This window comes from Mesoplodon densirostris, chromosome 13 (genome assembly GCF_025265405.1).
Source record: "Mesoplodon densirostris isolate mMesDen1 chromosome 13, mMesDen1 primary haplotype, whole genome shotgun sequence".
In the NCBI taxonomy this organism is placed as follows: domain Eukaryota; kingdom Metazoa; phylum Chordata; class Mammalia; order Artiodactyla; family Ziphiidae; genus Mesoplodon; species Mesoplodon densirostris.
In genome coordinates this window covers 14,765,795-14,780,735 of record NC_082673.1, presented here as the reverse complement: position 1 = coordinate 14,780,735, position 14,941 = coordinate 14,765,795, and the positions used below count along the sequence as shown (strand labels likewise).

At 43.8% G+C, this 14,941-nt stretch overlaps 1 protein-coding gene across 5 annotated transcripts in view; it reads right to left on the bottom strand.

Moving 5' to 3' along the window:
* Positions 1-14,941, bottom strand: part of SULF1 (sulfatase 1) — a 164,197-nt gene that overhangs the window by 17,553 nt on the left and 131,703 nt on the right. For all 5 annotated transcript variants that reach the window (XM_060115978.1, XM_060115974.1, XM_060115972.1 and 2 more), the window contains 2 exons: positions 3,725-3,941; positions 953-1,205 (listed from right to left, as the gene is read on the bottom strand). In XM_060115978.1, coding sequence (XP_059971961.1) covers positions 953-1,205; positions 3,725-3,941 — 470 coding nt within the window. The remainder of the gene's footprint in view (positions 1-952; positions 1,206-3,724; positions 3,942-14,941) is intronic.

Below are 14,941 nucleotides of genomic sequence, written 5' to 3'. Positions count from 1 at the left end.
AATGGAAATGGTTGATGTGAAGAAATACAGAGATAGAAGGTGGTTATTCATCCCACTCATTTTGTTCAAAAAGAGCCCGCCTGAGGTGTCCCATGAAGTTTGAAGCAAAGAAGCAGCCCCAGGGATGGACAGCAGGTGGGATGGGGGAGCAAATCAACACTGAATGAGAAACAAACCCGAGTCTATATCTTTTAGCATCTAACCATAACCACTGCAGGCACCAGGATACCCGTCCCAGGGCTAAAAATCCTGGCAGGGCTCACAGCACCCCACCTCCCTAAAGTGATGAAATGAAAGAGAAAACAAAGATCTTGCTAATAAATTCAGAAAGAAAAGATTTCTCTATCAAGCAAGCACACAGATTTTGGAAGGAACTGGAGAACCAGGGTAGGCGGTCAAAGCCGAGGGGAATCACCTCCCTCCCCATCTCCGTGACTCTCTGGGATCTGGAGAGGTCAGGTGTTTCTGCATCTCACATCCATCCTCAACCCACGCCATCTTTCTGGAAGCTTCTCCGGGACCCAGAGTCCTCCCTCCCTTGGGCTGTGTTTCATTTCTGAGAGCCTAACACTGTAACTGCTCTGAGCCGCAGTGCCCAGGCAGCACCGAGAGCCTTTCCAGCCCCGGTCATGTTTTCCATGTGTTTTCTAGACTCCACAAAGGTAACTGCTTCAGGGCAGAACTCCACTCCTGCTGAGTCAAGATGGGACAGTATCACTCTGGCTAAATGCCCAGCTGATCCGCCTTCACGTGAAACTGACCCAAAGCAAACGTCCAAATCTATGACTGTTTGGACTCCTTGTTGCTTCTTTAACCCCCAGGTATGTATCACGTCGGCCAGCTCTAGGAACACCGTAGTGCTGGGTGATACCGCTTTTTGTAAAGGAGCAAAATTGTATGATATGGAAGGATGACATTGAACTCAACCCCCGTGAACACAAAGCCTTCCTACTTGTGCGTCACTCGGACAGTGGCGGGCAGGCCCACGGCATTGCCGCTGTCGGCCAGCATCGCGTCCCCATCACCGCCGCTGGTGGCCTGGCGGCCTCTGGGCCCCTGGTGACCTTCATCATGACGCTTGGCAATGTTTCGTGGGCGCAGGACTTGCAGTTCTTCTTCTTCCAGGTTTATGTCATATATTTCGCCTTCAAATTCGACGGACAAGGAGCGTGTCTGCCGGGTATGGACAAATCTGGGCTTGTACTCTGGAAATAAGGGAAGACAGGTTAACACGGATTAAACTAACATGGCCAGGTGTAGTTTAGGAGGGAAGAAAATGATTGCCAGGCTTGGTGAGCATTTTGGGAAGGGGCAAGCAGCACACACTGCATCGCTGAGGGGCACATCATGGTGCAGTGGCCGGCCCATGGGAATTCACACTGGGAGAGGCAGGCTACGGTCCTGGCTTTGCAAGTGCAGAGCAGTGTGCTGGATGGTGTGTTCCTCTGGGTCTCAGGCCTTTCATCCCTCAAGTGAGGGGATAGATCTAGGTGATCTCTAAGACCCTTTCCCCTCAGGGCAGGCTGTGAACTTCTACGTCAAGTTCTCAGAGTGAACTACAAGGCAGTTTGGAGAAAACTATTAGTAAGAGTAATGCCTATAATTAGCTTTTAATGATAAAACTATTAATAATAGTAATGACTAAAATGAGCTTTTGCTATGTATCATTCCCGTCATCCTTATCTCTAATGCACAATCATGAAAGACAGGAATTATGACAATAAAAACTCACATTAAAATATCTATCAGGTTGTCAAAACAGGCTCATGAATTTGTTATCATCTTTATATTACGATGAGAAAACTAAAGCTTTGAACGTTACATACTTTTGCCAGGTGACGCAGCCAATAGTTGTGGGATCTCAGACTGCAACTTATCAGATTCTAAAGATTACAGTCTTCCCACGACACTGGGCTACTTTCTCAAAAAGGTGAACACTCCAGACACCTTCTATTTGCACAAATAATAGAAGATTGCTCTAAGAACAATTAAATTTTGCAAAAGCTTTCATCAGGCAACCGACTAGATGCCTGGCAGATGGACGGTAATGCCAGAGGGAGATGTGTGCTTTCTGGTCACCAGAAACCACTGTCAAGGCTCATTGTGGGCTAGATAAGAGCTTTAACATGCACACACTGCTCCCCCGCTGATCAGATGCACTCAGGCTCTGCGGGGGGGCCGGGGGGGCCACTCAGTGGCCTTATGTGTCCAGCCCGCTGCTAAAGTAGGAAGAAAGGGAGCACATTGGCTGTGAGATCAGAATCATTTCGTTCTCTGCAGGATGCTGCTCTCAGAGGAAACGCCCCTGTGCATTGGATCACTGAGAGTGCTCACGAATTCCATCATTACGCAAAAGAAGAGCATCCACTCCCATTCTCGAATACACAATACTCCACATGGCTTGAAAACGTGGCCCCAGACTTCTTGAGCTTGTGCTCCACACGGAAAAATCAGTGTGTTTTATGGTCAGTGCCTGGGGAGCGACCACTGAACTTCTTGAGAGAAAAGAGGCTTCCCCCACCTCCAAGCTGGACCCTGGAGATGGCTTCTGCTAAGGGAGAGGGTCAGGGGTCCTGTCCCTTGTCATTTTCCCATTTGAAATCTTTGTGTGAATTATTAAACCTGGCATTTTCTCTCAGGAGGAAAATCTCCAAAGTCAATGATTTTCAGCCTCTGGGGTTATTGATTCCTTTAATATTTTGTTGAAAGTTACGGACATCCAGAAACATGTGCATATATACGCATAGAATATACTTAAAAATTTGGATAAAATGTTAGAGGCTCATGATCCTATAAAGTTCATCTGTGAAGGCCAGGGTACAAAAGCCTGTTCTAAGAGCTTCCACTGCGCTCTAGTGCATGATTTGATTCCCTGGTTTTGGGCATAGAATTTAATTTAATGTATCCTGCTTTCCAAAACCAGTTCAGAAAGGCGTTATCATAGAAATGTCACTTTTCACATTAAGCCACTAGATGGCACTAGACTCTCACTCTTTTATGGAAGGTGCCGCTTCATAAGAATCTGATAGCTGCCTGAGAAGAGTTTTTATAAAGATGCTAGGCAGTGCTTCTCATGCTGAATTCGGCTAGTTTGACCCTGCCAGTCAATAAGAGGAATTAGAAACATATATCATCCTAAAACAGATATGCCGTTTACAAAACATTTATGCTTCTCCTATTAGTTAAATGCACAAGCACTGAAACCTCAGATTTTTATTTTCTTTCTCTCTTTTTTGTTTTCTTTCTTTCTTTCTTTCTTTTTTTTTTTTTGTGGTACGCGGGCCTCTCACTGTTGTGGCCTCTCCCATTGTGGAGCACAGGCTCCGGACGCGCAGGGTCAGCGGCCGTGGCTCACGGGCCCAGCCGCTCCGCAGCATGTGGGATCTTCCCAGACCGGGGCACGAACCCGGGCCCCCTGCATCGGCAGGCGGACTGTCAACCGCTGCGCCACCAGGGAAGCCCTTTTTTCTTTTTTAAGTGTGCGTATGTTTTGTGTCTGCTGCTTTTGCTGTATATATTTTCATCCTAAGCTTAATATTCATAAAGCAAAATTTCAAATGACCTCAGCTTTCATATTGTAAACAGAACTATTACTTGCTTTTAGCCCCAAACCTGTGCATTGATAATATCTAACATGTAGATGGATCAAGACGTTTTTGTCTCCCTAACATCCATTCCCAAAGGCCTTGGCCTGCCACTGAGGGGGTGACAGCGAATGGCTTACTCGTGGTCCCCTGGTTCCTTAGGTACTGCCTCTGACTCTTTCTCTGGCTTCTGCTGGCCCGATAACCGGCATCTCCGCAATTGCACTCTTTGTCCTTGTCGTGGAAGCTGCGAGAGAAGAGGGGCCTCGTGCTGTGCCGGGCAGCAAGCAGGTCCCCGGAGCCCTTGCACTTGTGAATCCGAAGCTTGCCAGACGCGTCCTCGACACACCGCCACTTCTGCAAAAGCCAACGTGACAGCAAGTTACCCATCCCGAGTCAGGTGTTCCTGATTAAGGCCTGCTGCTTTTGTTTTTAGAACCCTGGCGACACCATGAAAAAGAGCCAAGGACAAAAGGCCAGCTTTTAAGTGACCCTGGAAGACGTTGACTCCTGTTCTCTTAGGTATTTCCTTCACTGCAGGCAAATACAGATGACCACAAAATCACGGGAAATCAGAGCTACCTCAATGACACCAGGGCCAAAAATTGATACATAAATCCTCGGCATCCAGACTAAACAGAGTCTTGAATGAAACACGTAAAAGCCCTTACTTAACTCACCAAGCCACAGAGCACAGCTGTCAGGGCTGTTTTCACCAGACCCTTCTTTTTCTGGAAAAACAAACATGGCTGCTTTGTTCTCTGTCCTTGAATTTTCTAATGCGAGCCCGGGAAGAGTGGCACGTGAGGAAGACAGAGACGAGTTTAATCTGAGTCCATCACGGGGCAAGGCAAAGTTCACACAGCCCAGACATTAGCAGATGTGCCAGGCTTTCTCTGTGCTTTTTCTTATCCTTCTACAAACAGCACACAGCCAGCAGAACAAGCTGCTCCCTAAAGAAGCAAAGGCTCACCTCCTTGGAGACATGCGTGAGGATCTGGGCCTGGGTTTTCTAGTTCGAGCTTTCTCTCAAGACAGCCACAGAGCTTGCAGGCTGAATTCCGGATGAGTATGCCCCAGGATCGGGTCTCAGTGCCCTCCACCCTGTTTTGTGAGTATCAAACCTGGCTGCAATAACAGCGCTTTGCCTGGGGGTCATTTCATGGGACCCTCTGTAACTGACTTAAAGATCTAATAACCTTCCTTTTACTTTTCATTTTCCCCTTTCTCCCTCCCTAAAATGCTAATCTGGCAAATAGGAAGAACAATGACTTTTACTTTAAGTTGCTCGTGTTTGTTACAACATGCTACAGTGTAGTATTATCAAACTTGTGTCTTTTTTTCCCCTTCCCTGTATGAGTGTCACCTGTGTACAGTTTTTATTGATACTTCTTTTCTTTAAACAGACACATTTCTAAACTGTGGCCAAAGCAATAATACTGGTAAAATTATGCGTTTGTTGTGCCAGTTATGTATTTTCAAATATATATTAAGGTAAATGAAAAATTGTTGGGTTGGCCAAGAAGTTTGGGTCTTTCTGTAACATCGTATGGAAAAACCCGAACGAACGTTTTGGCCGGCCCAATGTTCGATAAAAGATGTTCTTTCAGGCACCATGTAAAATGACCTCATATATCCCCTTGTTGTACCTGTATCATTGGGGAACATCTTGATTTCGAAGTGTCCTGATGCAAGGCAAAGTTTGGCCAAGGGTCCCAGATGGCTTGGTTAGTAGCAAAATGACACTTGTGTACAAAACAGTATACAGCCCTTCACGATGGACCACGATGCTGAGTCACAGTTTGTTTTCTCTTAACAGAGTCATATGCCTTCAGTAGGTGCTGAATTATCACAGCTGCCTTTGTGCTTCTACCACAGAGTTCCCAAATCCCCAGCATACAGAACTTGTACTATAATTTCACTTTAACCTCTATACACTCTTCATGCTAGTGAATTAAATTACTTCAAGATACACCAGGTTACAACCTTCTTTAGTGGCTTGGCCAGAATGTTTTGAATGTTCACATCTCCATCCAGAGAAGCAGGAGCTCAAAAGAGAAGGCCACTGACTACCTATCTACAAAGCCATGAAATGATAAGAAGACAAGAGTAATCTAAGGACTAACTAAATTAGGGACGATTTAACTAAAAAAAAAAAAAAAAAAAAAAGACCCCAAAATGTGAATTCAAATTGATAAGGCATGCGGGAGTTACATCTGATCAGTGGTTCTCACACTTGGTTGGACACTGGGATTTTTCCAAAGCTCCCCTGGTGATTCTAATGTGCAGCTGGGTTACGAACCATTGCTTTAGATTCATAGCTGGTTACTGGACTTCTTTGCAGCTCGATCCCACAAGGAGGGCAGAAGGGATATATTCAGGTCTAAGGAGCTCAGATGGATGAGTCTTTGAGAGGGATGTGTATTGTTGAGTGTGACTGTGAAAAGAAATTTGTGTCTCGAAATGTACTGTTGGAACCAGGTCAGAAAATGACTCCAGTTGAAAAGATGGACACTTTCAGCTCATCTACACTGACAGGACTATGTGCTTCCCTCTCCTAACCCTAACCCTAACTCTAACTGTAACAGCTAGTTGACAAGTGACAGGCTTAGTCTTCATACACTCTTAGCTGAAAACTGCATGTAGCTGGTTCCATGCAGTTTTTTAACATGGAGACCAGTGATTTCCAGGCCTGGGTTCACAGCACTCCTAGATATGTCCAATTAGCTTAAGGAGGTGCCATGAAATTCTCAAAAAAGTTCTCTGAGACTCATGTACAACTCCATGAAGAAATAATTAAATGTCATTTAGAAGTCTTGCTTGTGAAAAGTGTTGCTAAACTAAATCACATTTCATAGCTCCAAAAAGTTTGGGAATCAGTGGTGCTTGAGTATCTATATCTGTCTTAAATCCAAATGGTTTAAGACATATCCATCCTCTTGAAATGCTACCTCAAGCATTCAAAAACCAAGAGTTGACTACTTAATGTCTGTAGTAGCAAAAGAAGGCATCAGTGGATTCACAATTCACAGCCAAGCAGAAGCTTAAGAAGTGCTCTATTTTCTATTAGACAAAAAAATGTGGTTAACTTTATTCTTGAAAAATGAGGGTCTTATGTCTTTTTGTGTTCCAACTTATATCAACTTTAGTACACATACTAATTTTTTTTTTTTTTTGCAGTACACGGGCCTGTCACTGTTGTGGCCTCTCCCGTTGGGGACCACAGGCTCCGGACGCACAGGCCCAGCGGCCATGGCTCACGGGCCCAGCCACTCTGCGGCATGGGGGATCTTCCTGGATCGGGGCACGAACCCGTGTCCCCTGCATCGGCAGGCGGACTCTCAACCACTGCGCCACCAGGGAAGCCCACACATACTAATTTTTAAAGCACACAACTACACTGAAAACCTTCCTTAGTTTTATAACCACAATGCATTAAAATTTTTCTTTTTCTTTTTTTGCCCTGTAAGAGCTGAAGGGACAAGTAGATTCCTGTAGAACACAAAAATATAGGCAAAATTTTTAGTGACTTAGCCTATTTGGATTACAACCTGCATTTTCCCATTAGCCAAATTCCTTGTTGATTTCCTATGGGATAGAGATGAAGAGAAAGTGTGTTTCTTTCCTGAAGAGTTGCATTTAACCACACGTAAGGTCTGGCATGGTCCTTGGCATGGATGATGTATCATACAAACTCAAATAGACATACATATATGCATGCACATGTACACACACGCACACACACATATACCCACAAACACCACATACATACCTATACCCGCACACATTCTTGTATAAAACAGGAACCACTGACAAGAAAGCCAATTATTTTCTGTACCACGGACTCTCTGAACAAGTCATAGACCCTATTAGATACAGTAATTATCTAGAGGCTTTGAAAACCTTCTCACCAGCAAGCATACTAGGAATTTTAATGAAATGTAATTACCACACCCTGGCCACAGTCATCTTAGTGTCCGATATTATGACAGTTTTTATGGCTAAGCAATCAAACCTGGAAATAGAGGCAACTAAACGGTCATCTTACTTAGAGAGTTTATAGAGGGAGGCGGAGAAAGAGAACTCTTAAAAGAATTGTTCTGAAACACGCTGCAAGCCATTTACAGGCTCCAAATAATGAGATGACTTTGCATTGCAGAAGAGTTGCCAGAGTCAGATGAGAGCCTGAGCTCAGGCAAGGCTAATGCGACGTGGAATCAGCCTCAGAAATGAGCTTCGTTAAGTCAGCGCCCTCCCGAAATACAGATGGCACATGGCCTCGCTTTCATCTATGTTTTTGGACTTTATCGGTAAATCAGTTAATGGTCAGATCCAGTTTTGTCCATGTTCTCCACTCACTCCTGCAAATTCCTTTTCGGATCTCTGGGACACCATCTCAATCCTCCTCCTGCCTCTCTGATGTATGAGTCTGTGCTGATAATTTAGTGCACATTTATTCCGCAAATATTTCTGTACATCTACTGTGGGCGAGGCGCTCGATAAAACTATTTCAATAATCCCAAAGTTATTATTATTTCATTTTAGCCTTTCCAACTATGCTGAAACTTGGGATGAGGGGCAAGGACCAAGTCTCTTACTCCTGAATCGTTCCCTGAAGTTAGCTCAGCACTGAATCACTCCATTTAATAATTATGTCTTAGCGTTTTTGATAGATTATATGTAACTTAAGGTAAATCACACCTGATGAAGAAGAGAAGGTTGGCTATTTTGGTTCAAGGAATCATGTGTGCAGCTCTTTGGGTGGAATCCAACCTAATGAGAAATGTCACATTACCATCACCTATTAAACTCTTACTCGATATAAGGTACTGGTGTAGAGTGCTTTATGTAAAGATGTATTCATTTAATGTTCACAATAACCTGAAGTGCTACCATAATTCATTTATTGGAGTAGGGTTTTGCAGTAGGGAATATCACCTATATTCTGCCTGGGACTTGGGAGGGGCATTTCATACCCATATTGATGTGGCTTAGTGGAAAAGTCTGGACTTTCAAGCCAGAAAAGCCTGGATTTGAATATCAGCTTTATCACATTGCTATGGGGCCTGGGGCAACTCAGCTACACAATCTAAGTTTCTGCAGGGTCATGAGCACTAGAGATAACACATAGGAAGAACCTAGCACATGGCAGGCAATCAACAAAGGTAGCTGCTATTATTATTATTATTATTGTTACACACAGTTTATTATTTAAAGAATTTGATCTAATGTAAACTTGATGAGAGGTTGCCTTTTTTTTTTTTTTTTTCCATGCAGGGGCCTCTCACTGCTGTGGCCTCTCCCGTTGTGGAGCACAGGCTCCAGACGCGCAGGCTCAGTGGCCATGGCTCACGGGCCCAGCTGCTCCACGGCATGTGGGATCTTCCCGGACCGGGGCACGAACCCGTGTCCCCTGCATCGGCAGGCAGACTCTCAACCACTGCGCCATCAGGGAAGCCCAAGGTAGCCATTTTTAATGGAGGTAAGTATTGGGTTAGGGATCTGAAGATCTCAATTTTAATTTTCCTTTGCTGCTAACTCTATGGCCTTGAGCAAACTGCAGAATCTCTTTGTTCTTCCAGATTCCACATCTGGTAAAATAATACTTGCTCCTCCTGGCTTTAAGGATATGTCATGAGAATAAACTGCTGAGTGTTTTCAGAGTTCTGAGGAAAAGATGCACTACATGAATCCAGAGCAGAACTATTATAATTGACCCTTAATAAGGCTACCCAGTCCTTGGGCAAGTTACTGTTCCCTGGCTGTAAACTGTCTTAAATATAGTAATTAGTATTTAGTGGGGAGACTGCGAGCTTTGAATCACACAGATCTTGGTTTGAACGCAGACTTGTCACCCTCCTAACTGTGCGACTTCGGTCAAGTTACTTTCCTGTCTGAAACTCATATTTACAACGGGCATAATATCTATTTTTTGGAAGAGTTTTCAGGTGTAAAATGCTCAGCACAGTATGAGATGGCAATAGAAGTTTGGTTACTTCCCTTTCCTGAAGTGACCACTAGAGGATCATTATAGTTTCTACCTTTTGAACTGTATATATTTCTCAGATTGATTAAGAATGTCCTGTATTCTTATTTAGACCTACTTATACCCATTTTCATGAGGAAGAAACAAATTTTGGCTACAACTTGTTCGAAGATACACTGCAATGAAAGCTTAATTTTACACACATGCACACACGCACATTAGTTTTCAATTATTATATGTCTTACTACATGGATTTGGTCCTAATTCGGGTCAAATCATATTCTCTGAGATGCAACCACAATACAGTAATTTTCTGATAACCTGATTATCCTTTAAGCCAGTGCCAACATCATGGAAAGCAGTTACCTGCATGTGGACATGTGTTTAGAATTTTCATCTAGGGTGAGGGTGAGGGTGGGCAAAATTGGTGAAGGGGTCAAAAGGTACAAATTTCCAGTAATAAAAGAAATAAGTCTCCAGGAGTGTAATGTACAGCATGGTGACTACAGTTCATAACACTCTATTGCACATTTAAAAGTTGCTAAGAGAATAAATCTTAAAAGTTCTCATCACAAGGAAAAAATATTTGGGATTGACCTATGTACGCTACTATGTATGAAGTAGATGGCTGGTGAGGGCCTACTGTATAGCACAGGGGGAAGAAAAAAGAAGGTACCATCTGTTTGCAGGACATATATTAAGTTAACCTTAAAAATGCATTCCAGGGACTTCCCTGGTGGCATAGTGGTTAAGAATCCCCCTGCCAATGCAAGGGACGTGGGTTCGAGTCCTGGTCTGGGAAGATCCCACATGCCGTGGAGCAACTAGGCCCGTGCGCCACAACTATTGAGCCTGTGTTCTAGAGCCCGCGAACCACAACTACTGAGCCCGCGTGCCATAACTACTGAAGCCTGCACGCCTAGAGCCCGTGCTCTGCAACAAGAGAAGCCACTGCAATGAGAAGCCCGCGCACCGCAACAAAGAGTAGCTCCAGCTTGCCACAACTAGAGAAAGCCTGCGTGCAGCAACGAAGACCCAACACAGCCAAAAATAAATAAAATAAATTTTAAAAAATGCATTCCAATATACATTAGGTGCAGACAAATACTGTTTGATTCCACTTATACGAGGTACCTAGAATAGTCAAATTCAGAGTCAGAAAGTACATTGGTAGATGCCAGGGGCAGGGTGGGGTGAGGAGGGGGAATGGGGAGTTAGTATTTAATGGGGACAGCGTTTCAGTTTAGGAAGGTGAAAAATTCGGGAGATGGATGATGGTGAGAGTTGCACAACAATGTGAATGTACTTAGTGCCACTGAACTGTACAGTTAAATATGGTTAAAACAGTATGTTTTATATTATGTGACTTTTACCACAATAAAAAAAACTTAAAAAAAATTTTTAACTCTGCGGTGATGGATGGTAACTAGATTTAGTGTGGCAATCACGTCACAATATATGCAAATATCGAATCATTAAGTTGTACACCTGAAACTAATATAATGTTATATGTCAATTATGCTTCCATTAAAAAAAAGAACTTTCATCTCAACACTGGGGAATATAAGACCACATAAGCATCCTTGTTCAAATTGCTACTAACTCAAGCTATTGTCAAACTTTCTCACAAATATGAAATAGAGCTGCTTGTGCTGAGGAGATTTATCTCCTGCTTTCTCTGAGATGGGGTAAGATGGGATTGGGGAGGGGAAAGGGCAGAGGGAAAAGCAGACGAGAGAGAAAATGTTTCCTCTTATAGAGTTTAATGTCAATAACCATTTGTAAAAGTCAGTGTTGGAATGCTGGAAGAAGTATGGTTCTTGCAAATGAGGGAAAGTAAAACTGGTGAACTGACCTTGGCTAACCATCAATAGCTAGTATTTGCTGAGTGCTTGCTGTGTGCCAAGGACTACTGCAGCTGCTTGATATATTTAACTCCTATAATCTTTACAGTAACTCCCGGAGGCAGGTACTATTATTACGCCCATTTTACAGATGAAGAAACCGAGGCAGAGTTAGGTTAAGCAACTTGCCCACGGTCACATACCAAGCAAGCAGTGGACCCAGGATGCAATCCCAATGGATGAGGACACCGTTACGAAAGGAGAGTGGTTTGGGGCAGAGTGTGAGGCTGCAGGTGGGCCTCGGTTGAGGGAACGGCACTTGGGAAGACAGAGGTGACAACCTACATGCAGGTGAGAATGTTACGTTTACGAGACAGGGCGGGCGTACTGGGAAATGAGAGTAAAAATTAAATAAGGTGGGGCCACATTACGTAGTTGATGGAGAAAGTGTCTGTCCTTAATGTTTGTCTGTTTCTGACTTGTTTGGAACATTATTAAATACGGTCTGATGTTTAACCCTGCGACTTGTATTTTGAAAAATGCAAAGAAGCCAAGCATCTAGGTAGATGCCCAACTGTTCAGACTCATCCTTCAGTGCAGGCTGAAGAGAGGAGGAGGCTTGCCTTCCACACTGGGCTCCTGTGCAAATGAGGGTTCAGCCAGAGCAAGGCGCTGGGGGCTCAATCTTTCTGGCCAGCTTCTCTGGAACCAGGAGAGCCAGGGCAGGGGGAGGTGGGCCCGTGGATGGTTACAAGCCATCCTGTGATCTTAACTAGGGCTCAGTGGGTTTCTGGAAACAGGCAGCCCATTTCTGGCACACTAACAATTCTAGCCAGAACTTACTGGCAAACGTCTTTTTATTCCTGCTCTGTCGCTGGTCATAACGGGTCTCAGGGATCTCTGGTCAGAGGGATAATTTCGGGATGACGACATAGATCCTGGAGCTAAACCAGCTTACACTCAACATGCTACATTCTCATTTCCTTTGCTTGATGCTGGGGTCCTTTTAGAATTTCAACAGATTTTTTATTTTGTACTGATACAAGAGTAGAAAGGCAAACTAAATTACAAAGATGCTGGAATTCAACAACTTTGCAAAAGGACATGACATTTGCTTTATAAAAAGAAAACAGGGCCTCCCTGGTGGCGCAGTGGTTGAGAGTCCGCCTGCCGATGCAGGGGATACGGGTTCGTGCCCCGGTCTGGGAGGATCCCATATGCCGCGGAGCGGCTGGGCCCGTGAGCCATGGCCGCTGGGCCTGCGCATCCGGAGCCTGTGCTCCGCAACGGGAGAGGCCACAACAGTGAGAGGCCCGCATACCGCAAAAAGAAAAAAAAAAAAAAAAAAAAAAAAGAAAACAAGTTGCTTTTTCCCCTTAAATGACAGAGAATGTATAAGATGTACTTCAAAATGGAATGCCCAGGGATTTCTCATTTATGTAACTCCTATTTAAGGAGTCAATATCTGTACCTGGAAGAGGAAAAACAAACCCGATCATGCTCACCCAAAATGAATGGTTCTCTATCTTGCCTGCTCATAGGAATCACCCAAGAGCTTGAAAAAAAAAAACCCACTGCCACCTGGGTCCCATCCTCAGAGATTCTGATTTAATGTGTCTGGGTTGGGATTCGAACATGGGCATTTCCAAAGCCACCTAAGTGATTCTAATGTGAGGTCATGGTTGAGAACTGCTACCCAAGATGCTGTGAGGGCTTCAGGGTAGCAAATGCCATTTACAATTTCAAAGAGAAAAATCTACTGTCATATTTTTGCAGAGGCAGCATGTTCTGGGGAAGAAAAGATTGAACACGAAGTGAAGAGATGCAGGTTTTGACACTGGGTTTGTGGCTTAAGTTTTCTGGATCTAAATTTCCTTATTAGGAAAAGAATATCATTCGACTAGAAGATTTCTAAGCCTCCTTCCAACTTTGACATTCTCAGATTCCAGGTCTGTGGTTTGTAACTTTGTTAAAAAATACAGATGCCTTGGCCTCATCTGCAAACATGTTCATCTGACTGGTCTGCAGCGAGGCTGTACATCAGTAGTTGCGAAAGCTCCCCAGGTGATTCTAATGTGCAGACAGAACTGAGCATCACTGATCTATGTTCTCTGTTGAGCCAAAGTCTTCAGACAGAAGTTGAGTTTGTACATGAGTGGGTGCATGTGTGCATACATGTGTGCATGTGTGTGTGTGTGTAGTATGTACATAAATACGCTTGGGGGTGCAACGCCAGCTGAGAGGGTGGTGGGAATTCACATTCAGCCTCGTATTAATTCAGGAACATGGAAGTAATGCCAACACATATGTCCCTGCTGTCTTAATTAGTCCCTGCTGGTTGTTTTGTTCATGTGGTGGAGAAGTGAGGCCAACTGTCTGGGATCCTGGCCCATTTTAACTGCCTGTTGGCTTCATAGGAATGAAAACAACAGGTAAGATGGCCTGGAACAATAGTAACACCCAACATCCAAGACTTGCACATGCTTTACAGATCATCTAGCGCTTTACATATATGATATCACTTCCTCCTCCAAAGACAGAGATCAAGTTTCTTTCTTGAGCTAGAAAACCCAAGACTCAGGAGAAATTAAGCTTTTTGTCCAAGAACACACAACCGAAAGGTAGTGGATGTCAATATTCTAACCCAAACCTTTGAACTTCACATTCTTCTTTCCTATTTACTCCACTTCCTACATCCACGTTGACCCCAAAGCATCCTTCAGTGACCAGGCACGGGGGTCTGGTGAGGGGCGGTGCCCTGTTTCTTTGGGGATTAGGAGTGAAGGGAATTGGGCTAATGGTGCTGATTTTTCCTCTACACCACATGGAGGGTCAAACCAAAAACAAGATGGTGCTGCCTTTGAAGGAAGGCAGTTCACTTTGGTTAGAGGAAGAGAAGCAGGGCACAAGCCATGTGTGAAACCCATGTCAAGGGAAGGAAACCTAAGCAAATTAGCTCTAGCCTTAGCTGTCACCTTGTTCCTGAACAATCTCATTATTCTGGACTTTTTTTCTTTTCTTCTAAAAGTCAGTGATATTGTAACTAAAAAGATAATCTTCAAAGTGGAGCCAGATAAAAAAGCAAAAGGCCAACATATAAAGATTTATAGAATACAGCTATGTCAGGTTAGACCTACAGATTTAATAACTACCTTGAAGAGGCTCAAAATTTTCTCAGTTCTCAGATTCTAAAGCTATGGTTTGAGCACCACCTATAGAAAGAAATCACCATTGGGAAGAGTCTAATTCTCTGCTCCATTAATTCAGGCACTTCTCAAAGAGATTGTTCTTTGAGAAGTTCTCATATATGTATGTGATAGGATCCAAATTCAGACTGATTAACACAGAAATAAAGCAGCAGAGGAAAATTCCAGGGAGCCAAATATTAAAGCATTTCATGGGGGCAAAACAAGTTTAGAAAACTATTAATATAAAAAAGCAAAGTGAAGTTTTTAACATAGTTGGCATTCAGCACACAAGTGAAGAGCTTGCGCCAATAATCTAGTTTATCCTGCATGTGCCCTTGA